This window comes from Chrysemys picta, chromosome 7 (genome assembly GCF_011386835.1).
Source record: "Chrysemys picta bellii isolate R12L10 chromosome 7, ASM1138683v2, whole genome shotgun sequence".
NCBI lineage: Eukaryota > Metazoa > Chordata > Testudines > Emydidae > Chrysemys > Chrysemys picta.
The window spans coordinates 10,235,155-10,258,486 of NC_088797.1; the positions used below are offsets into that span (position 1 = coordinate 10,235,155).

Below are 23,332 nucleotides of genomic sequence, written 5' to 3' on the forward strand. Positions count from 1 at the left end.
GAATGTATTCAAGTGATATGGGCAGTGATATACTCTATTTAATGTGTTCTTCATTTGCTGCAAATTGGGAACATGTCAGAGCTAAAATCCATTATGTAACTTTATTTTGTTAAAAACAAATGGGCTTCCCTTTAATTTTGTTACAAAGTATGGACCCAGTCCTGCACAGTTTTCCACTGGCATATCCAACCAGAGGTGCTCCGAGCTACAGTTGTGGTGCAACCGTAGCTATGGCATTTCCTGACTTTTGAGTACCTAGCCAGGCATCCTAAATATAGTATTTAGTTTGGAATTTACTACTTTTTTCCTTAGGAGAAACTAAGGATGCTCAGAGCTGGGCTCCCTCTTGCAAAATGTGTGAGGTGCCTAGTACTCATCTCTAACCTTTACATCCGCTAGAGCCCTTGGTATATTACAAAGCAAACAGCAACCTTCTCAGAACCCACTGCCTCTTCAGTACATTTTTTTATAGTGAGAAAGGAATTATACATATTTAGAACACAGAAAAGGGACTGAATTGGTTTTGTTCAAATTAAAAAAAAAAATAACCACCTTTGGGAAGGACAGCAAGCTTGGAAAATTTCCATCTGGAAAAAAATGTGACCCAAACTGATCTTGCAATGGAAACCATTATGGAGTTTTTACTACAGCAGTTGCTGCTGCTTCTATTATAATTGCAAAGAAAATTGCATGTACAGTTACACTATGAAAGCCATTAGCATGCAACACATGGATTATAGAAGATAATGCATTGGAAAGTGTTCGGGGGAAATGTCTTAAGTGATGACACAAGGGAGCAGGAAATTCTGGTTGCCTGGTACAAGTTGATCTTCAGGTAAAAGATCAAAAAATTGAAACTTTGCTCAGCACTTCAGTATTGAAGGTGTTATATAAATGAATACAATGTAAAATGGACAGTAGAATGGTTATGGTATTTCACAATCTCCTGCTCTTGTGGTTATGAAAACTGGCTGAAAGTTTCTTTTCTTCTGGGGCAGAGGAGCCGGTCTTTCTTTTTGGACTTTCCCTGTAGTTTAGCTCATGAGGCAAGGCCTAAGGTGAAAGATGTGGAAGCTTACATTGGCTGAAACAGGCACTGCAGCCAAAGAAGAGGTTAGAAGAGTAGCTATAGGGCAAACATCTTGGGTTCTAAACAGACTAGCTCTTCCAAGCCAGCATCCTAATTTGAGTTTCTGATACCTTCTTTCTATCTACCATAGTATATTATCTATTGCATGACTCACAACTGGTAGAAGAATATGCATTGATATAAATCTATCCTGTATCCTTTTGAAGACAAATATCTTAATGATAAATAATGACCATTCTTTCCTGTTCTATTTCACCTTTGATTCAAGGATCTCAAAGTAATTTACAATTCATTAAGCCTCAGTTCCTATGGACCAGAGTGGAGGTTAGTACTAAGGGCATAGATAGCAAGAGGCTTCAGAACTATCTTGGGAATCTGCAACTGGGCAAAGGGAAGGTTGAGGATATAACAGGGGGGAAATACCTTCCCCTCCATACTCCAATGGAAAAGGTTATGGAAAAAATGTGGGCCTGATCCAAAGCCCACCGAAGTTAACGTAAAGACTCCCATTGACTTCAGTGGGCATTAGATCAGCTCCTTAATCCTCCCATGACCAGTTCTACTGGCTTTGGCGCAACACAGCTTCAACACAGCACAGAATCTTTGCCTCAGAGTTAGAGCTTGGTATAGAACCCAGATGTTCAGACTCTACTGTCACTGCTAGACCATCAATGCTCACTTATAGAACATTTCTGCTCCCACGGTCATAAGGCATTGGATCAGGCCCTGAGACACTGAAAGGAACAAATACTAAGCAGGGTAGGAATTTCACATGCAGAAATGTAAAGAAAAAATTTGATCAGAATAGTGCCTTAAAACCAGGATTGGATGTATAAAGAAAAAGACCCTCTAAGCATCTTTCCTTTGCCTCATGTCACCAAGAAATATCTGTAATATCCTTCACTTATCATATGCATTTTCCCAAATAGGTGTTCTTTATTTCGTTACTAGTGTCCTCCATTGGAGCAAAGATTTGACTTTTTTTTGATAAATGCTATTGGCACTGCAACTAACAGCTGCTTTATGCTGACACCAGTTCAGATGGAAATCTTTTCATGTTGTATATATTATGGCTCATAGCTGGAGGGAACAATATGCAGGAGAGAGATCCTACACAACGGGCAAAACATTTCAACTTGTGTGCTAGAATGGATTTGATCTGGGAACTGCAAAGTTTGGGAGCAGCATACGTTATTTAAATAGTGAGGAATTAAACAAGATTCCACAATAAAGGGAAGAATATGAAAAAGGAAAAGAAAAGATATGGTGGAGTAGAATCTATGCTCATCTTTTGCAGATTATGAGTTAGAATCGGTTTTATGATTCAGCCAACAATCTTCTATACCAAAGTCAGAAACTTCCATCCCCTAGGCTACACCAGTACTTTAAGAAAGCAAAGCCATGGACCTCTATGTAAGTTAGCCCCCAGAGGCAGACTAGCTTCATGGATGTAACTGAAACATGCAGATTAAAAAAAAAATTATAAATTTAAAAAATAAAAGCTACAGAGTTCAAACAAAGTGTGTTCCTTAGTTCAGATCAAGATTCTACCTTATGAAACATAGACTTTGGTGCAAACATTTCTTCTTCACATAAAAAAGTAAGGATAAATCAAATGGGTCAAATTTTGCTCAGTTATGTCAATATAAATTGGGGTTAACTTCATTGAAATCATACTGTAAATGAGATAAAAATCAGGCCCATAGCCTCCTATTAAATATTAAAGCTCCTATTAACATATTGTTTGTATATTATGTTAGAATGAATCTATTAAAACAAAAAAGAATACGAATGTTTGTTAGTATCCTGGCAACGCACCAGATTCCATGAAAATTTGGATTTTAATAGCAATCCTGTTTCACCAATATAGTAATGCTTTATTTCCAGCTTGTTTGAAATAATTTTTTGATTCTCAATACCATCAACAGCCAGATAACACTTACTGTATTTATTTAAGTGTCCTCTATTGTATTATAGATATGGATTTGGCACATCAACCAAGATAAAATGGAGCATTGCATGCTAGGACTCAGTCTTGATGGAGTTCAATCCTGCTCCCACTGAAGTCAATATCAAACGCCCATTTTCTTCGAAGGGAGCAGTATCAGACCTTGGGTGCCTTATTGAACTTGGTGAGCCAAATTTTGCTCACAGCACTCAATTCACCCCAGTCTCGATGTCTCTTTCCACCATGTAAGCCCTTAATGTGAAGCTTAAATGGGTGTTGAATGGCCTGGAAGGTTTTAACGGGCATGCACCATCACTTGAGGGATGGATTTTACTTACTGTGCATAACTGATCCTCCCCTTTTTAAATCTAACTACAACATTTAAAAGGGCAAACAAAAAATCATAAATCTATTAAAGTCCTTTCCCACAGCACTCACAAGAGAAGTCCCATTTTCTCACATGAGTGAGGACTGCAGGATTAATACATAAGACAACTATTAAAAGTAATATTCTGGAAGATTAAAGTACCCTGTTTTTTACAGCACTGAACAAGCTGCCTCTCCTTATTTCCCAGGTGTTTGCAAATTTTATGCTGGCTGTTTTAAAGAGCTCCCTCCCACCCCTTATTCTGACACAGTTCTGGCCTCTGGGTCATCCTGAAGTGGAGCTTTTGTTCCAAACACTCCTGTCAAACTGAACCTAGTTAGATAGAATGTGAGAATCAAGAATAAAAATAAAAAGCCCCAATACACAAGGGGTTAAAACATGGGTAAAATAACAAAGAAAACAGTCCATTATGTCTGACAACCCGAATGGGCATCTGGGAGTTCTGGGGCATTTTGACGTTTAAACTCCACTCAAATTTTGGTTACAGAATTCACTTGTCTCCATTACATGTCACAGCCTTCCTGTCAGTTTCTAGCTGACATTTCAAGTTCTACTTACTTCAGTAAGTGAGTAAGACCTTTTACCAGAGAGCTAGAGAGCGAGCTATTAAAATAATAGATTCCCTTTCATTAGACTGTCTTAAAAGCTAAAATAATAATATAGCATGATAAAAATGTTTTAAAAGCCTTAGTTAGTAGCCCACAAAAGCTCAGTACAGACCTATGAATACTCATAAAAATTAGATACCCTTTTTCTGCACTATTTCAATAGCATACATTTCTTTTTTCAAATGAGATAATGTTGGAGAAGTACTTTAAATATAAAAAATGCTGGATAGCTTACTTAACCCCCCCCCCCCCCCCACCACACACACACATGAAAGCAATGAGGGCGAGATTCTAACCCTAGGCACAGTCCTGAGCAAACTGCACCATCCCAGACGTAGTCTCTGGAGACACTGTAGCAAAAAAAGACATACACCTCTTGAGTCCCAGTTCTTTCCTTAATTCCTCTTTTCTCCAGGGGGTCATAGCCTATAGCAGCACATCCTAGCACACTGGCTTAGGTCTTGTCTAAACACAGAAGTTGCACCAATTTAACTTTGGTCAGTTTAATTAAACTGGTGTGACTGTTATATATGCACTCTCTAGTATTGGTATAAATCTTATATGAGTTTAGCTTGTGCCTGAAAATGTACCCATTTCTCACCCTCCCGTTCCATTTGCTCCAGGCACCTTGACTCAAGATCTGGGTAGCCTGTCCAATGATGTAAAGGATGTACTGGAGGGGCAGGGCAGTGTCTTGCTTTCTTTTACTCAGGCACATAGGCCACATGAGACTTTCTAAACCCAGCTTGTTCACAGCTATCATTCATAAATCATCTGAAGCCTAATATACAAAGTATGGTATAACAGTCATATCAGATTTCAGGTATTATTATTTGTTCAAGTTAAATGATCTTATAACTTGAGAGCAAATGAGAGAAGTGTAACAATTTTGAATAAGTACAAATAAATCATCTCTCTCAACCCTTTGATGGTTTAAAATAAAAATATTAAAAAGTTTTAATGTGAAGAGATTCCCAAAATGCTTTCTGAATTCTGGAATTAATAGGAATATGGAAATTAATGCCTGCAAGAAGACTGATGTCTGAGAGCATTTCTTCTTTATGACAACAGGCTTTTCAGTAGAAAGTGTTAAGCTTTTATCTAAACAATTATGTTGGGAAACTCTGACCTGAGCACTTTCTGTATTACTGGAAAAATAAAATTTATCAGTACAACAAAAGCACCGTATAAATATATTTAAGTAATTATTATAAGGTGGAATAATACCCAAGCAACGGGAGTGGTTAAAGATTTTTATTTGTGATATGTCCCATCATAACCTAGTGACAACGTAGGACTCCATTATTATTGCTGTCATGCCAAATAATTCAATTAGGAGATCAAATCTACAGGTATTCCCATGGAGAGCAAGTGACTTAAAAACTTAAAAGGCACATGGGGTGTGTTCCAAATTCTCTTCTCAGTTATACTGGTGCAGCTCCATTGAAGTCAGAACTGGGCTCACTTATTTTTAGCTAAAATAAGGCAAAATGCAGAACAAAAATAAAGGAGCGTTGACTAGCCAATTAGAAATGTTTTTATTTCTAAAATCCTGCACCCACAAAGAGTAGCAATTACTTCGAGGAGTAACCCCATTGATTTCAATAAGACTATTCGTAGTAGTAGGTATTAAGCTTAGCAAGAAGTGGGTGGAGGATTGGGTCCTTAATATATTGCTGAAGACTCATTCCCTCTGAAAAAAAGACTTTGTTGAGATTTCCCTTTTTTAAGCTAAATCTCCCGTGAGTGGAAGTTTGTGGTTGATTCTATCTGGTGGCAGATGAAGGAAACGTTGGAGTAATTAGTGTTTCCTATTTTGGTAAAACATGATTCTATGTTTTAATTATGGAAATTTAGGTCAGGAATACCTAGCGATCCCAATCAGGATCATATTCTATGCTGTACAAATAGAATAAGAAGCAGCACCTCTTACATTTTTAACAAATAATTATTACTACAGTATCCAGTGTAGAAGTCAAGCTATATATTCAGTATGGCAAAAACAACTTCCATTCTAACCTGGTTTCATACCACATGCTCATAACGTTCCAAAAGATTCCCTTTTCTCTGGAACCTTCCATGCTTTGTCCCTGCTGAGAAGTGAATTTGTTTTTGTGGAAAGCTTGAACAAAACCATGTAAACCATAAAAAAAAAAAAAAAAAAAAAAAAAAAAACATTAAAAAGCCCTTTCCACATGATAAAATTATTGTGACAACTTGCTTTTAACAGCAATATCTCAAAGAATATGGTAACACATTTGCTTTCTGTTTCTATTTCAAGAAATGGGTGTTTTACCATTTACTTCAATGTTAACAGGTTCAGCCCATTGTCGCTAAATGGACCTTTCTGCAGAGAGAACATGTTGTGCTAAGTCTGAATACTGAAAAGGTTTGACAATAAAGTTATGAATGTGGAAGAGGATGTGACGCACAAAACTATATGCTAAAAGATAAATTCCCCCTCAGACTTCCAACAGGAGGGTCCTGAACTCAATGGTCCAAAAGCGTCCTGCTACACCCAGGGCAGAATTTGTGGAGCTCACAAAGGAGGTCTACTCCTCCTTCATACCATGCAACCCAGCTCCACAGAAGCTTATGGCACCCCACCTCAAGGGCCTGGTTTGGGGAGGGACAGGAGTAGAACTAGAAGTAGATCACCAATTCCCTATATGCATTGTTGTCACAGGGGGACAAGAATTCCTTCCATTCTTCTCAGCCCCCTATTTCACAGCCTGTATATTCATCTCTGTGCTCAGATGATATCCAGTCCTTAAAGAAGGACGCAGCATATGCAGATAATTAATAGCACATTATTTAGTCACAAGAATTTATAACCTTACCCGCTGAAGCACGGGATTTTGAAGTTGAGAGGCATAATAGCTTCAGAGCAAGAGACCGGTGGAGCTTTTAAGTGCAGCAAGCTACTTATCTCTGGACTAAGGAGTTTAAGCACCTTTGTAGCCTCATTAGCTCCAGAATAAGGAGCTGAGACTTGAGGTGCACAGGCAGAATAGCCCTGCTTCAAAGTAGTTACATTGCTATTGACAAAGCCTATGCAGTTGGCATGTTGAGGGAGCCAAAGAGTTGTAGTTCAAGAAACTGAAGAGATTCAGCTATTTCCTTTTGTTGGACATTATAAGCAGAAAGTATCTTTACACTGCTCCAATACAGGCACCACCTGCTGGGAGGTTCAGGTAGGCCTTAGTAACCCACTCTACTAGTATAAAAACACCTTGCTAAACCCCAGGCTCAGAGCCTTCTCCTCTGACTAGAAGGGATGTTGCCTATCTCCCTTATACTCAGGGTGAGTTAATGAGCTGCACCTGCCATAATGATCAGGGCTCAATAGCTTTTCCTTGCAGGCTTCCAACACCTGTTTAATGGGGCAGGTGCCAGATCAGCATCAAAATCTAGACACTCTTTCAGTCAGATACAGGGCCTGAGTCCCCACTGCCTTCCATAGTGATTCGTCAGGGACACATGTGCAAGGAGGGTGTAAAATGCTACCAAATCAAACAAGTTGTGGCCCAAAGAGAGGGTAACTTGGCAAAGTGGACTGAGGCAGGAAGAAAACTTACATGCACATAGAGATTTTCATACGATTACTTTTTGCAACTTTCTCAAAATGCCTCTGGCAGAGTCTGGAAGTGCCGCTGAAAGCTTATATAGAAAGATTTGATGGTGTTGGTCTTTCCTGCCTTGCTACTGTTGTGTCCTCTGTCACAGAGGAACTGATCTACAAAAGCTCGGTTTCTAAAGAACAGCGTGTTATCAACAGCACAGAATGTCAACCTTAGAAAAGACAGCAATAGAACTGAATTCCAAATGCCTATTCTTCCCTCCTCCTTTTCTTCCCTCGCCATTAAGCGAGCTCTTAAAAGCTAACATCTGTTGTAGGGAACGTGAGTGCTAAAGAACTTTTAGCAAGTGGCATGCATGGAGGCAATCACAGTCATGGTACCTGGGTCTGTCGGGTTATTTCCAGTCAAAATAATCTTCTGTTCAATTATGGGGAAGAATAGAGAAGCCAAGCCTGACTCACAATCACATGGGGGAAAATGCGAGTAGCTTCTTCTAGTTCAAAACATCCAGCTTGCTGTGGAGGAGGATTACTGTCAGGGCAGAGCTCTGCTCTCTTTTTCTATTCAACAGCTACAGGAACTTGGTAGTTAGAGATGGAATAGACCCATTAAGTCAGAGACCATTTTCCTGACAGGATAGAATCCACTCCCCCCAGTATGGAAATGTCAGGTATTAAGCTATCAGGGATAACCCCTTCAAAAATTGGATCGCTCATCTCGAATACCTCTGGGCCAGACCTGCATAGTGGCTTGGTGGAAGGGTATTGTGCTGGATTCATTAATACTCAGCCATTCTCCATGATCTCAGAGACACTGGGGGAGAACATTCTGGTCGGGTCTAACTTGCATGTTTTGCACTAGGGTGGCAATACTTCTATGAACAGCGACAAGCCAAAAATGCTTAAATCTAGTTTTACGGGCTGCAAAGCTTTCCTACGCTAAACTATTCCACTGTCATAGCAGTCCTGAATATGCCACCTCTGTGATGTGGCAGCTGGAACTCCTGAAAGTGGAGTTAGGGACCGATGTTGGGAGAGGCTTGTTTGGCTTTAAATCGCCATTTTATTCTATACTCGTTAGCTTATTTGGGAGCCAATGCACTGTGTGATATAGGCTACAGCAGGGAAGCATGGTTGCTGTGCAACCCACTTAAGTCAGGTAATACTATCAAGGTTTACAATTCCTTACACCATTGTCGTGGTAATGTCCCACTATTCATTTAATGGTGTGTCACTTTCTCTTTTACAGTTGTCACACAGTATTATTCCTTGGGAGATCTCCCCAAAAACATCCACAAAGCTACCTCATTATCCTCCTTCAAAATCCCTCCTTAAAACTCTCCTTTGCCATCATACCACCAAAAAAAATGGACACCGGTTAGGCTGCCTTTGCGCTGATACCACCGCCTATCATGCTGACCAACACTGTCTCGTTGTTTCCTTATACTCCCCCATCTATCTATATTCATCTATTGTCTATTCTCATATTTGGATTGTAAATTCCTTGGGGGCAGCGACTATCTTTTTGTTTTGTGTTTGTACAGCACCTAGCACTAGGGGCCCTGGTCCATGAACATGACTCCTATAATCTGAATCCTGCCCACCGCGTCAGATGGGTTTAGATTATGGAAAAAGCTCCACCATCCCCGTCTAGCCTGGGCTGCTCTTTGCACGTAGTAAGTCCCAGACATTTTCCTCTCAGAGTAGTATTTGATGGAGTTTATTCTTTCAGTGAGCCCCATGTGTGTGTTACTCCAGTTGCCCAATTATTTGCATTTCGGTAGTGTCAGAGAGCACTGGAATAACTTCCCCAGTAAAGTTATCCAGGATTTCTAGGTGCTACTGTAATACAAACTATTATTCTCTCTGAACTAATCCAGACAAAAAGATGGAAATATTTGGGACATGCATTAAGGATCAAGCCAGATCATCTGCTGTCCTGGGAGGACACAGCTGTGGGCTGCCCGTTGCTCAGGATGAGACAAAAATTCACAGGGCCAGATTCTGTGCCAGCTGAGGCACAGCACAGAAAGCAAAACCCAGAAGCGGAGACACAGGTAGCTTTTAAGCCCTGATGGCTTCTGTAATTCACATCAGCCCCCAACAGATGGCTACAGGTGGTGCTACAGCCCAGAATCCCCATACTGCTCTATGCTACAGGCATGCTCTCTCCAATCCACAATCCACTCCCAACACCAGGGTAATATATGGATTTTTATGCCATGGAATTCTCCCCCAGCCCTCTGTGGCCCCTTTGCAGCCCCTATACACTGCTGGAGTGGGGTGTAGCAGTGAGGGCCAGAATCTCCCCCTCCATTTTGCCCAAATCGAAATTCCCACCCAATTCCTTCCCTGCCCACCACCTGCTTCATTCCAGTAAGACTGAGCACTATGAGGATTCTGGACTGCAGCGCCACCCACAGGCATGGTTTGGAAGCTGGGTAAATGACTGCAGGCATTAGGGCCGCTCTAACTCCACTTCAGCCCCTGCAGCCACCAGGCAGTGCTAAAGATGGCTTAAAAGCCACCTTTGTCTCCTCCTTCCCTGGAGGTGCGGTACAGAATCTGGGCTTGAGAATTTACCTCTCACCCTGTGTAGGGGCAGCATCATTCCTCTGAGAACCATAATTCCTTTCCTGCCTCCCCCTTGCTCTGGGGGGGAGAGAGGCTAGCAGGTGTGCGGTACCCGCATACTCTTTGACCCTGAACCCAAGATTCAAGTAGCCTGCACAGACATCACAGGTTCTAACTCCCTCTTACTCCCCTGCCTAGACCTGTAGTTGCACCTGGCAAAATGTTTTGTTTATCTCCTGGCAGCCTACATTTTGTTGTGCTAGAGTCCATTAGCTTAGTCCTTTGTTGTACTGTGGGCAATTAGGATATCAAGTGCCTTAGCTCCCTCCTGGAAGGCACTGCTGCTGCTAACCTTGGAGCCAAGGAATGCAGGACCATTCAGGCTGTGTAGGGGGGACTGCCTTGAAAACTGCGCAGAACACTAAACGACCCATAGGCATAGTAAAACTTCTGTGCAAATGAGAAACTTAACAGCTGAAATCAGCTTGGCTATATCGGTAGTAAGCAAAAAGCAGACTTAAGTATCTGCATTTTGCTATCAGGGTCTCTCTGCTTGCCTAATGATAGCAATATATAAAAATACAAACCAGAACAAAAATCTATGTGACGAATTAGCGTAAATTGCCCTGGCCAGTTCTTTGGGTGAGTCTGATCTCAGTTACACCAATGGTGGGATTTCAATGGAGTTAATCCAAACGCACAGTGGTGTAACAGAGATCAGAATCTGATCCTTTGGCACTAAACCCAACAGTAAAATTTTGAAATTAGGCACAAAGTTCTATTCAAATAGATTCTGTCTAGCCTAGTATTTTAATTTTCTTGGGCTGGTATGAATGACTAAACTATTTTCTATGGAATCCACTTTGACAGCCTGAAGAAGAAATAATACTGAATGGATTCCTATAATTTGTTTACACTTTCAGGAAGTCTTTGACAAAGGCCCTCACAAGAGGCTATTGAGAAAACTACATCATGTTGTAATTATTTATATTACAGTTGCACCTACAGGCCCCAACCGCGAACAGGGCTTCACTGTGATAGATGCTGTCCAAACACAAAATGAGAGAGAGTCCTGAAGTTTATACTAAGTAGGCAAGACAAAGGGTGGAAGAGGAAACAGAAGCACAGCACCTTGCCCTACACCACACTGGCTCCCCAAGACAACACTAGCCAAACTAGTACCCATATTAAAATAATTGTCACCAACAGTTCAGTTGCACCACTGTACCCAGATCTAAGGTGTGTTCACCACCTTGTCACAAAAATCTTTCTGTGGCTATTCTGAGCTGGTGGATGGTGCCAAGGTTGCTGTAACTTAACTCTGGAGCTGACAATCCCCTAGACATGAAAACAGCAAGCAACTAGGTGTTTCAAAGCCACTTTTGCCCACCATCCCTGTCCCTCAGTTCCTGTGCAGGAACAAAACATTAGCGCCAAATCTTTCAAAGAGCACTTGAGCCATATTTCTGATTTCATTCCCATTACTAGGGAACAGCCTTTATTTTGTTCCTGCATTTACTTGTTTGCCACACAAACCTGCTGTTTTTTTTTCTTTAAACTAGCCAATAAATAATGATGGGCCCCATTCTGCCAGCCTTACTCTTGTAGAGTTGCAGTTACTGTGAATGGTTCCATTGAAGCCAAGGGGCTACCCGTGGAGTAAAGTACTAATCTCTGTAACGCTGGCAAAAGCTAATTCAAGAATATTTTGTATGGATATACTTTCATCTGAAATGGGCACTTTATAAACTATATGTACATTAGGAATCACTTCACCCCTCTCTGACAGCTACCTGTGGGGTGGAACCTGGAGGCTATTAACAGCCCACAGCTGTTAGACCAAGAGGGGAAGCATTTTCTACTCTATTGTATTATTGGGAATGAGGACAGGCAGTGCCTCAGTTGGAATTTGGCCAGGGCAGTGAGATTAGTGTCCCTACACTGATGTTTCATTTCAAACATTATTTATTTTGGGCCAGATTTTGACATTCCTATCCATACTGAATAGTACCGTATTCTTTGCGTGGCCCCAGAGAAATCAATGGTGCTACCTGAGGAGTCAGATACTAATTAACACATGTGGAATCCAGACCTGCTGCGGTTTTGATTTGTATTTGTATACTTTATTTACTGTTGCAAATTATTTCTGTCAGGAAGCCATGAAATCAAAGTTCCTGAAAGTATTAGCCATCATATTAAACAAATGGACCCCACGCTACTTTACATTTCAGGAACTATTCTTTTCCATTGTGTCCCTCATTTAGGGTGACCAGACATCCCAATATTATCGGGACCATCCCGCCATTAGGGGGTTTTGTCTTATATAAGCAACTATTTCCACCACTACCCCGACAAAAAAAGTGTCCCGATTTTTCACACTTGGTCTCCCAACCCTCATTTTGTGTCTTTCTGTCCGCATGTTTGGATTATGGTAGGCAGGCGCTCGTTGGTAACTGATAAGGATCGCTTCCCTTGGGAGGAGAGGTAAAATCCACGCTGATGGGGACAGCCTCTGAATTTAAGAGTGAGTGAGTGGGTGGGGGGGAAAATGTCTCCCCCCTTTTCTCCCCAGAGATGTTACATGACAGCTGGTCCCCGCTGAAGGCAAAGGAGCTCCAGGGAGGGATAAAAAACAAAACAAAACAACCAACTTATCCTCTGGCAGGGAGAGGCACAGAAATGTCCACGCAGCCACAAGTACTCCTGTTCTTCTTTTTGCGGATACAGACTAACACGGCTGCTACTCTGAAACACGCAGCAGGGTGAAGCCCACCAACCCTTCACTCCCCACGCACACTCAGGGCACGACTCAGCTGCCCCAGTGGATGAGCGCCACTAAAGAGACTTGGCCCATTTCATCCCCTCGCCGGTTAACACCTTGCCCCACGCGTGGGTTCCCCCCGCTGTCCTGAGGGCGGGGGCCGGGGGGTGGCAGACAAGGACAGGGCGAAGCCGCGGACAGCTCCGCCCCCCGGCTTGCCTGGCTCCGGCACCTCTGCGCAGGCTCAGCCTGCCCCTAAACTTGGCTCCGGAGAAGCATCTCGCCGGAAGTTGAGCCCGAGCCAGCCCCCAAAGGTAGCGGCTGCTCTCCTCCTCCTCCAGCCTCGGTGCCTCCGGCGCTCCCCGCGCAGCGGCTGCAGCCTGCCCGGCCTGGCTGCCCCGGGAAAGGCGGTGGGAGGCGGGCGCGGCAGGTAAAGCCCCGTGGGAAGGAAGGAAGGAAGGAGGGAGACAAAAGGCTTGGGAGCGGGGCCATGCTGCACGATGCCGGCGCCGAGGCGCCCCCTCCCCCGGCAGCCTCCCTCCCCCGGCGGCGCTAGGAGACCTTTCAAGTTGCATGTCCCCCGATGAGGATCCCGCCCCGCTGCAGGAGGGACGGCGGGCGGAGGAGGAGAGGAAGGGGGGCAGCATGCCGGCATGGGGGCGCAGCCCCCGCGCTCCGCATCCGCCCAGCCCAGCCCTGAGCCTGGCCTGTGCGTGAAGCAGCGGAGCGGCACCGATCGCGGAGAGGGAGCCGGCGGGGAGCGGGGATGGGGCCGGAGCGCGCCGCGGCGGCTGGCAGGGATGGATGCCGCGGCCGCCGCCTGTGTCCTGGGGGGCGCCGTGGGAGGTGAGCGCTGAGACCGGAGCCGCCCGCCGCGTGTGAGTGGAGCCAGGCGGAGGAGAGGCGCCCCCCGTTACCCGCTCCATGGCGAACGCCAGCGAGCTCAGCCCGCACCTGCCCAGCCCCGGCGGCCTGCTCAGCGCCTCCGGCCTCAAGCTCGCCACGCTGGGCTTGATCCTGTGCGTCAGCCTGGCCGGCAACGTGCTCTTCGCCTGGCTGATCCTGAAGGACCGGCACTTGCACCGCGCGCCCTACTACCTGCTGCTGGACCTGTGCCTGGCCGACGCGCTGCGCTCGCTGGCCTGCTTCCCCTTCGTCATGCTGTCGGTGCGCAGCGGGGCGGCCGCCTGGCCCCACGGGCCGCTCAGCTGCAAGGTGCTGGCCTTCCTGGCCGTCCTCTTCTGCTTCCACGCCGCCTTCCTGCTCTTCTGCGTGGGGGTGACCCGCTACATGGCCATCGCCCACCACCGCTTCTACGCCAAGCGCATGACGGGCTGGACCTGCCTGGCCATGGTGTGCATGGTCTGGACCCTGGCCATGGCCATGGCCTTCCCGCCCGTCTTCGACGTGGGCACCTACAAGTTCATCCGGGAGGAGGAGCAGTGCATCTTCGAGCACCGCTACGTCAAGGCCAACGACACGCTGGGCTTCATGCTCATGCTGGCCGCTGTCATCGCCGCCACCCACCTGGTGTACGTCAAGCTCCTCTTCTTCATCCACGGCCACCGCAAGATGAAGCCGGCCCAGCTCGTCCCGGCCATCAGCCAGAACTGGACCTTCCACGGGCCGGGAGCCACCGGCCAAGCTGCTGCCAACTGGACGGCTGGCTTTGGCAGGGGCCCCACTCCTCCCACGCTGGTGGGCATCAGGCAGGCCACCCACAGCCAGATCAAGAGGCTGCTGGTGCTGGAGGAGTTCAAGATGGAGAAGAGGATCTGCAAGATGTTCTACATGATCACCCTGCTCTTCCTGCTGCTCTGGTCCCCCTACATTGTGGCCTGTTACCTGCGGGTCTTCATCAAGGCCAGCACCATCCCGCAGGTCTACCTGACTGCTTCGGTCTGGATGACATTTGCCCAGGCAGGAGTCAACCCCATCCTGTGCTTCATCTTCAACAAGGAGCTCAGGGTCTGCTTCAGAGCCCACTTCCCCTGCTGCCAAAGCATACAGAGCACCCAGGGCACCATCCTTTGTGATCTCAAGAGCTTTGGCATGTAGGGTCGCTTATCTTTTAATGAAAAAAAATGGATCCTTTTCCATATTTCTGCATATGCACTCAAGGGAGTGCTGGTTCTGAGGAAATTCAAATCACCACCCTGCCCCCAAACTTTCAGCTCTAAGAAGCTATTTTGTTTATTTTTCTATACTCTGCATACACTAATCTTCAAAACATAAGAGATTGCTGCCTATGGGCCACTTACATGAACAAAATACCCCCAACTTTAGGCTGTAAGAAGCAGTTTTATTTATTTGTCTTTGTGTGGTTTTTAAAAAACAAAACAGGGCTCCGAGTTTCTGGTCTTGCTTCTAACCTTTGTAGGTGTGATTGCACCTGATCTGGATAAAAGGCCATGGTAGTTTTATCCCCTATTCCTGTCGGTTTTGATAAAGGCTTAACAATTTTATTCAAGATTTGATAAAGGCCAAGACAAAATTTTATACAAAAGTTATTTTTGATGACCTCAAAAGGTGTTGTTTTATTATTTGTTTTGAAGTCAAGAAGAGGAAGTTCCTAAAGTGTTCAGAAGCAGTGTTCAGTTTCTATGGGGAGCTGTTGGGTTGACAGTCTCAAGTGATTTTAAGTATTGAAAGCAGTGATGTAATTTTTGCCTGAAATGCAAACACAGTGTAGAACTAATTTTAATTTTCTTGTTGCACTACTCATTTGGTAATACTTCAGAATTCTTTGTGAAATGTGATTTTAAAATGAATCTCAACTTTAAAAATGATCAATTATACCAGTTTTTAAACTAGATTGAATTAATATTTTACTGACTTTGTAGGAAGTTATCTACAAAACTGGGTCACATACTTGTACGTTTTGACTGTTTTCTTTAATAAAATACTGAAACTTTATGAAATTGTTTTAGAATGGCAGAATAGTGCTTTCTGACAATTTGTGTGCATTCAAAATTGCATGTCTCTTATGTCTGAGTATAATTCACACTTTAGGATATCATGGAGAAGCAGAGAGTTCTCATTTGCTGTTCAAACTCATTTTAGGTACTTATACCAATAAAAGTGACTAAAGTATTTTTAAAGAGACTTAAGTTCATGATGGGTGACCGGTTTAAATAGCACAATTATTTTTCTGTCTGCTAAAACTAATTGTCATGTAAAAAAATTGCTTTTCTATTAATGATGGGAAAATTCTGGATAATTATGTATCACTAATTTTAGTAGGCAAAGGAGTTTAACCCAGTTGCGTGGTTTAACATTGTGCTCATCTGTAGGCTCCACTTATCAGGAAGGTTATTTTGAATTATTAATAGGCGAGCCATTTTTATATTTTATTATTGTGGCTTATGCTGTAAAAAGACTTACCTAAAGGTATTAACTGAGTTGCTGGGAGTGGGATCCTGAACCAATCTATCCTATCCATGCCAGGAATTAGCTTCTTCAGAGGTATGTAGTAAAAAAACCCATTTGTTTGGCAAGGAAGCTCTCTCTCTGACATAAAATTTAGCAAACAGTAATATTTTCACTGTTTTATAACAAGTCACATACATGACAGAAATAAGGGACTTAATTTCTATGAAGAAATTTCAGTGATTGCTACAAGAGTATTTCCATAAACCCTAGCCCAAAATTATTATACATCTACTAGATGAGATATCTGTCCTGAGTGTAAAATTACTGCACAGATGTATTTGCTACATCTTAACCTTAATGGAAGAGACTACAAGTTGTTGTTGTTAGGTGAGACAGTTAAATTAGAGGGCTGAGAAGATTTGGATAATGAATGGTGAAACCAAATTTTTGCTGTAACTGAGTCTAGAAAACTTGAGACAAAATTTCCTGAAGTATGTAGTGCAGGCTTTGCGATTTGAGCTTTTGCTTCAGTAGTAACATACAGAAAGCAGATGAAAAGGTTCAAAAACAGGAACATGAATTTAAATCATCAGTGGCTGGATTTTGCCAAAGTTTGAAAAAGGAGCCTGATAGTGACTTAAATAGTTCAAAGCTTTGAACTACAAAGTGAAACTTAATCGACAGTTACAGAATTGCAAGTGCAAATATGGTTTTTTTAAGGGGAGGGGGAGAACATAAAAATTGTATGTTACAATTCCTACTCAGTTAAGGCTAATCCACAGACATCATTGGTAATTGCCTTTTGGGTATAACTAGTTCTTTTCAGTTTTATTCAAGTTTTACAGAGAAACACTGCCTTTGAAAATTAAAAAAGGTCTTGTAGAGATACAAGAATGTGACAACCGGGGATACCTTTTAAGGACACATTAACAGTCTGAAAATGCGCATCCACGTCCTCTTCCCTTTCCTTACCAACAGAAATAAGAAACCCAGTATTTTTTCTTCTCTAAGCTTGATTTAAAAAGCTTTCTTGGTGAGTGCAGGGCGGCGGGGAGAGGATGAAGAAACCACTAAACATAGCTTCTAAACTCTTGGGGGGAAGATAACTGCATCTTAAACACTATATTTTTTATAAAGCAGCGATGTAAAAGTGTTCTTGCCACCGCGAGAGCCAGATTTCACATCTTGTAAGACTAGAGGCATGAACAGAAATCTATAGTCAACACTGGTGGAAATGAAAAACCACCTCCAGGAGAATGGTGGTTCTATTAATATTTAGGAACTCAGACAGCAGCATCAGATCATTCTGCTGTAAAGGACAATGTCGCTGTGTGACATTCTCACTAAAACCAGAGAAGTTTCCACCTCAATACCTGAAATCCCATGTAGGGATGGTGAGCCTGATCCTGCATCCTTTGAAGATGGTGGTGGTTTTGCTGCTCACTTCAATGACAGTGAAATCTGGCTCTGATATACTAAAAGGCTTAGATAAAACAAAAGAATGTCAACAAATAGGTAAGGCTGTATATTACTCCCTATTCTTGTAGGCAATTCCCAGTGCTATCTAAGGGAATTCTGAAATGGACAGAGGGCAGAGTATGGAAATGCTTAATATATTTCATTCTTCACCCACCTACACAAAGAAAAAAGACCGGAGTGACTCCTCTGACTTTAATGGAGCTATTTTGGACTTACATCAGTGTTCCATAACAGAATATAAATTAGGCCCAGAAAATACAAAATTAAGCACCAAAGACTGATGCAAATGAAGAAAGCTGTATTGCTTACAGTACATGTATACCAACCAAACCCACTTCACAAGTTATATACAATTGGCAGAATCAATCCCTGCCCCAAGAATACGCAAAGCAATTTATCAGGAAGTAGAACAGCAAAAGAAACGTAGAAACAGTAAGATGAAGTCTGTTTTTCCATAGATGGTTATGAGGGTGAGAAAGTTACTAAAAACAAATGCACAAACCATCATATTCAGTAATAATTGTAATGAACCCCTTCAAAGTACTTTACAATGTTAGCTAATTAGTTTTCACATCGGCCGTAGGAAGTTTTATCCCCATCCTACATATGGGGTAACTGAGGGAGAGGTTAAGTGGTTTGACCAAGGTCACAGAAGGAGTAAGTGGCAGCGAAAGGACAATAATCTCAGATAGTATGCAAGAGTGGTAATCGGGCTAACAATTGGACACCGTCCCTCTGAACAACTGGATGAGAGAAACATACATAAGGCAGCGTGGGTTAGTTGATATGGCACTGGACTGGGACTCAGGACCCTGGGTTTTATTTCTGATTCTGTCACTGGCCTGCTGGGTGACTTTGGGCAAAAACCTCTGTACCTCAGTTTCCCCATCTATAAAATGGGGATAATTATGTTTACCCCCTTAAAGGTGCTTTGAGGTCTGTGTGTGAAAGACAGTAAATAAGAACTAGATATTTGTATTACCTAGACTCTTCCACCAAAAGAGGTGTTCAGTTTCTTGGTGCTAGTACACCTCTACCTCGATACAACGCTGTCCTCGGGAGCCAAAAAAATCTTACCGATTTATAGGTGAAACCGCGTTATATTGAACTTGCTTTGATCCACCAGAGTGCGCCCCCCCCCGCCCCCCGGAGCACTGCTTTGCCACGTTATATCCGAATTCGTGTTATATCGGGTCACGTTATATCGAGGTAGCGGTGTACTGTTTTCACAACAGACATTTCAGAAGGGCCTGCAAGGTAATTGATGGGGCTGTGTTGACATACTCTGGCTTTCAAACTTAATGTCCTTAAGTAGGATTTGTATTTAGCGTTCCTTACTTGATTCATATATACTGTACACAGTATATTAAAATAGCATTCCTTTTCCAGGGAGCATTATTGTTCAGTGTCACAGACAATACCAGCATCAGCTCATGGTAGCATCTTATTAGCCCAGCTCATATACTGTAGTACACCTCATTTTGCATAAATTATGGCAGGTTCGTTAAAGTTAGCTCCTGCATTACACTGAAAATATTTGTTTATATTGGCAACAAATCCCTAACTTTGAAGTATTTCATGCATTCTTTTCAGATACTCCCGGTGACATCCTCTCTGATGAAATCAATAAAAGTTTTGCCAATGACTTCAAGAGGGCCAGGATTTCACCCTCTACATGCAAGCAAATAATTGAAATCTAAACAAAAACTGGGTATAAGCATCTCAGCTCTGCAAGACAAAGTGCTGTCATGCCCTCAAAGGCCTGCAGTATTACTGTGCTGAGGGGGTCTGATGCTGTCAGAAAATGGCTATACCAATGAGAAAAATGTTCTCTAGTAAAAAAAGGGGGGGAAGTTTTGCCCCAGCCATCATGCAGGAGAATAGAGGTCCCCATCCTTGCATGGCCATGTAAGGGCTGCCAGGTTTGCAAAGCTGGAGGACGAGCAGGGGCTGTACAATCAGCACTCCCCTCAGGGCAGGGACTAGGAGGAGCAGAGGCTCTGTTTCCCCCCACCCAGCAAGCAGAGCTGGCCATGCACAAAGGGAGAGAAAGCTGCATCCCAGAAAGAGGGGAATAACTAAAAGAGGGCAGGAATTAGGACTGAGTCAGTGCTTTCCTCAGGCTTTGCCTGGGTGCAATGCAGCTACATGAGACAAAGGGTTGAACCTACAGGCTGCTCTGACTTATGCTGGAAGATTGGCCCAGCATACTCCTCTAAAATCAGAGGCGTGCAAAGATGAGCTTTACACCACGCCCGTACAAGTCCCTCTCACACATCCTAACACTATGCATGCAGCTCATGGTCTGGCCCCCTGTACTTACATTTAAAATCCTTCCACGCCTGGGGCCCCATCCCACAGCCAAAGAATTCCCACTGGAGCTTCTCACTACAGAAGTAGCCTCACAGCTTTGACAGTGGACTATTTTTGCCTCAGAGAGCATAAATCTAAAATATCTCAGGATACTATATTTGTTTAGATTTCAGCTCAGCTGGTAACAGTTATAATCCCACCTTAAAAACCCCTTAAAGTTGACAGCTCTGTTGCAAAACAAAAATATATTATCAATGTGACTGGGGCTCTAATTTCTAATCCCGCCCCGCAACCAAGCATAGACAAAAATAGACTATTGTGATGCATAATCTGAGCCAGAAAGCTGTGATGCTGGCACTGTTCAGAATGTCAAAGAATATAATGAGGCCCAGGAAAAATGAAACCTGTCTTAGCCACCACTCAAGGGAGTGACAAAAATTGGTTGCTCAACAAAAGTGGTCTCTTAATAAAGATGGAATAGAATTGTACCCAGTGGGGGAAAGAGGTAATTTTGGGTGGTCTCTTAAGACAGGCGGTTGCCTAATAAAGGTGATTACTGTACATTTAATAAAGATTACTAGATATGCAGCCAATCAAGCTAATTAAGTTTGAAAACAGCAGCCTCTAAGTTGCCACAGTGCAACACAGATCACAAAAGCTTGGTTTCCTTATGTCATAGTGCACTTTTGTACCTTTACAAAGATTTTCCTTCATGAAGACTGGAGTCAGTGTATTTCTTTTATGAAGTCCCTCAGGCTAACTTTTTCAGAAGTAATTACTGATTTTTGGGGACCCACCTTGGGCCTGTTTTTTTTTTTTAAAGAGATAAGTATCTAAGACTCCAATTAAAGTCAGGCTCAGAAAAAAATCAGTCCCAAGGTGTCTAAGGTTGGTCACCCCCAAAATTGGAGCATCCATAATTAAAGAATGGTTTTAAATATCTGTCTTGACTTGCTTGGTTCAAAGCCATAGGGGGAATTATTATTTGAGACCATGTATTAAAACTCAGGAGTTCCTGGCTCCCACTCATGCTCAAACCACTCTTCTCTCACTACTACTGCACTAAAGGGCTGAAATTTTCAAAAGTACCTAAGTCCCATTTTCAAAAGTGACCTAAGTAACTTCTGAAAATGGGACTTGGCTAAAAATTTCAAAAGCACCGAAGACCTGCTCCTGTAGTCTTTGCTAACCTAGAATTGCCACAGACTTGGGGCCCAATTCCATAGCCCTCATATATTGAGTGATTCAGTAATCCTTACTCATACAACAGTCCAAGCTAAGGATTGCAGAATTGGACTCTAAAAGTCTGATTTTCAAAGGGTCTGAGCAGATTTCTGGGTGCTAAGCACTTCTGAACATCAGGCCCTATGTGACCTTGTACAAGTCAATTAACCGTCCCATGCCTCAGTTTCCCTATCTGTAATGATCTTTACCCATCTTTCTAAAACACAGAGAGCTACTGATGACAAGTACTAATTATTATGGGTGAACAGTCAGTCACTAGGCAGGGTTTCGTCAACTAACTATGAAAGTAAAGCTAAACAGTTTTTAATGTGCATTTCTCTGCATCTTTATTTGTATGTAATGACCTTAGTACTTGTAGCTCCTTTGATTTTGTGGGTCAGGCACATTTATACTGTGAAATTTTACTGGAGAGCTCTTGCAGGCATCACTGCTCCCTTTGGTTCACACTTTTCACCTGTGTTGTGTCCAGGTTGATAACACACAGCAGTTAGCGTGGGAAACTTTTAAAATCATCTTGTAAGGATATGAGGAAGTTATGAAGTCCCAGCTGATCTTAGGCAGTCAGTATAGTACACTGCAAGGAAGTGGAAATCTGGAGCCAGAAACCTGCACAAGGAATGACGAATAAAAGAAAATCCTTTTCTGAAACTTCTGGCTTGCGTTATTGGTTTTGTAATTAAAATAAACATGTTATAGGTTAAAAAAGTGAGGATTAACCACTGGAACAAGCTACCAAGGGAAGAGGTGGAGTCTCCATCTCTTGAAGTCTTCATAATCAAGACTGGATGCCTTTCTGGAAGATAACTTGTGTTTGACTAGAGCCTGTTAGACTCAGGACAGGAGTAACCTGATGCAGTTGTGTGGCCTCAGTTAGACAAGAGGTCAGACCAGATGATCGAGTGTTCCCTTCTGGCCTTAAAATCTATGTAAATAGTCACACGGCCAGATCCTCAGCATAGTCATTGGCGCTACACTGATCTGACCTAGATGAGGATGAGGCCCATTGTTTTCATTTCCCATAGTCATACAGTGAGGAAGGACCGATGATGAGGGCCTCTCCCATCAAGTTTGACAGATGAGCTACAGTCACTTATTGTGAGTCCTGAGATGGGGCCAAAGACCAATTTTGGAGCTGCAGCCCTGTCTGCAAGTGCCAGAGGCGAAGACAATTGTAGATGAATGTGAGCTGCTTCCAGTTTTATGCCTCACTCGTTTCTCCTTGATTGTGGCAATCTACAAGCTCTCAAAGGCCATCGGTCTCAGGTGGTGGACCTGCTGCCATTGGGTCTTGTCAGGGGCTCAAATCTCCCAGGTGTTAAGATCAGCATTGCAAAATTGGAGCTTAGTCTCGGGAGTGTCTGTGGAGCGTTTTCTTGGTCTGCCCCTAAAACAAGTTCCAGTCTCTAATTCTCCGTCTGCAATAAATACAGGCAAAAAGAGAGCAAAACCCCTTTTTCCTCTTGAACCCGCTGTCCTTGGCTTCCAGGCATTTCTTTAAAGCCAACCAACCTGAGGAGAGGGAACAGGTTCTTACTATGTTACTGTAATTAGCCTGTTTAAGGTTAACAATGTCATCTGCCCTGACTAGCTGAATCATTAACAAGGCTCTGCTGCTTTGCCTCTGTTCAGCCCAGCTAGGTCCACCACCTGCTGTTTTGGTATTCTGCTTCCAAGGCTGCACAAGACAACTCTCCTCTCTCCCCAAAAGCATAAACAGACCTCCTATCGCAGGTGACAGAGGCCTATGAACATTCCCGTCTATATCTAATAACATAGCCTAAAAGGGTAGACCAGGTGTAGAAGGCAAGGCTGGATACTGCTGGCCCACGAGAGCTCCCCATGGAGATTTAGATGGAAATTCAACAGGGGCCTTGTAATTTTCTGTAGTGATCTGACAAATGCTGGGAAGCCTTTCAGGAGTTGCTCAGTCCCCATTTTTTACAGTGGCCCATAGAGGCTGGAACTCGGGGTGCT

At 43.3% G+C, this 23,332-nt stretch overlaps 1 protein-coding gene across 1 annotated transcript; it reads left to right on the forward strand.

The window, feature by feature from the left end:
• Positions 1–13,192: 13,192 nt before the first annotated feature.
• GPR27 (G protein-coupled receptor 27) lies at positions 13,193–15,870 on the forward strand. Its single transcript, XM_005309098.5, has one exon. The coding sequence runs from the start codon at positions 13,874–13,876 to the stop codon at positions 15,005–15,007; it is 1,134 nt and encodes a 377-aa protein (XP_005309155.1). The 5' UTR covers positions 13,193–13,873; the 3' UTR covers positions 15,008–15,870.
• The last annotated feature ends 7,462 nt before the right edge of the window (positions 15,871–23,332 follow it).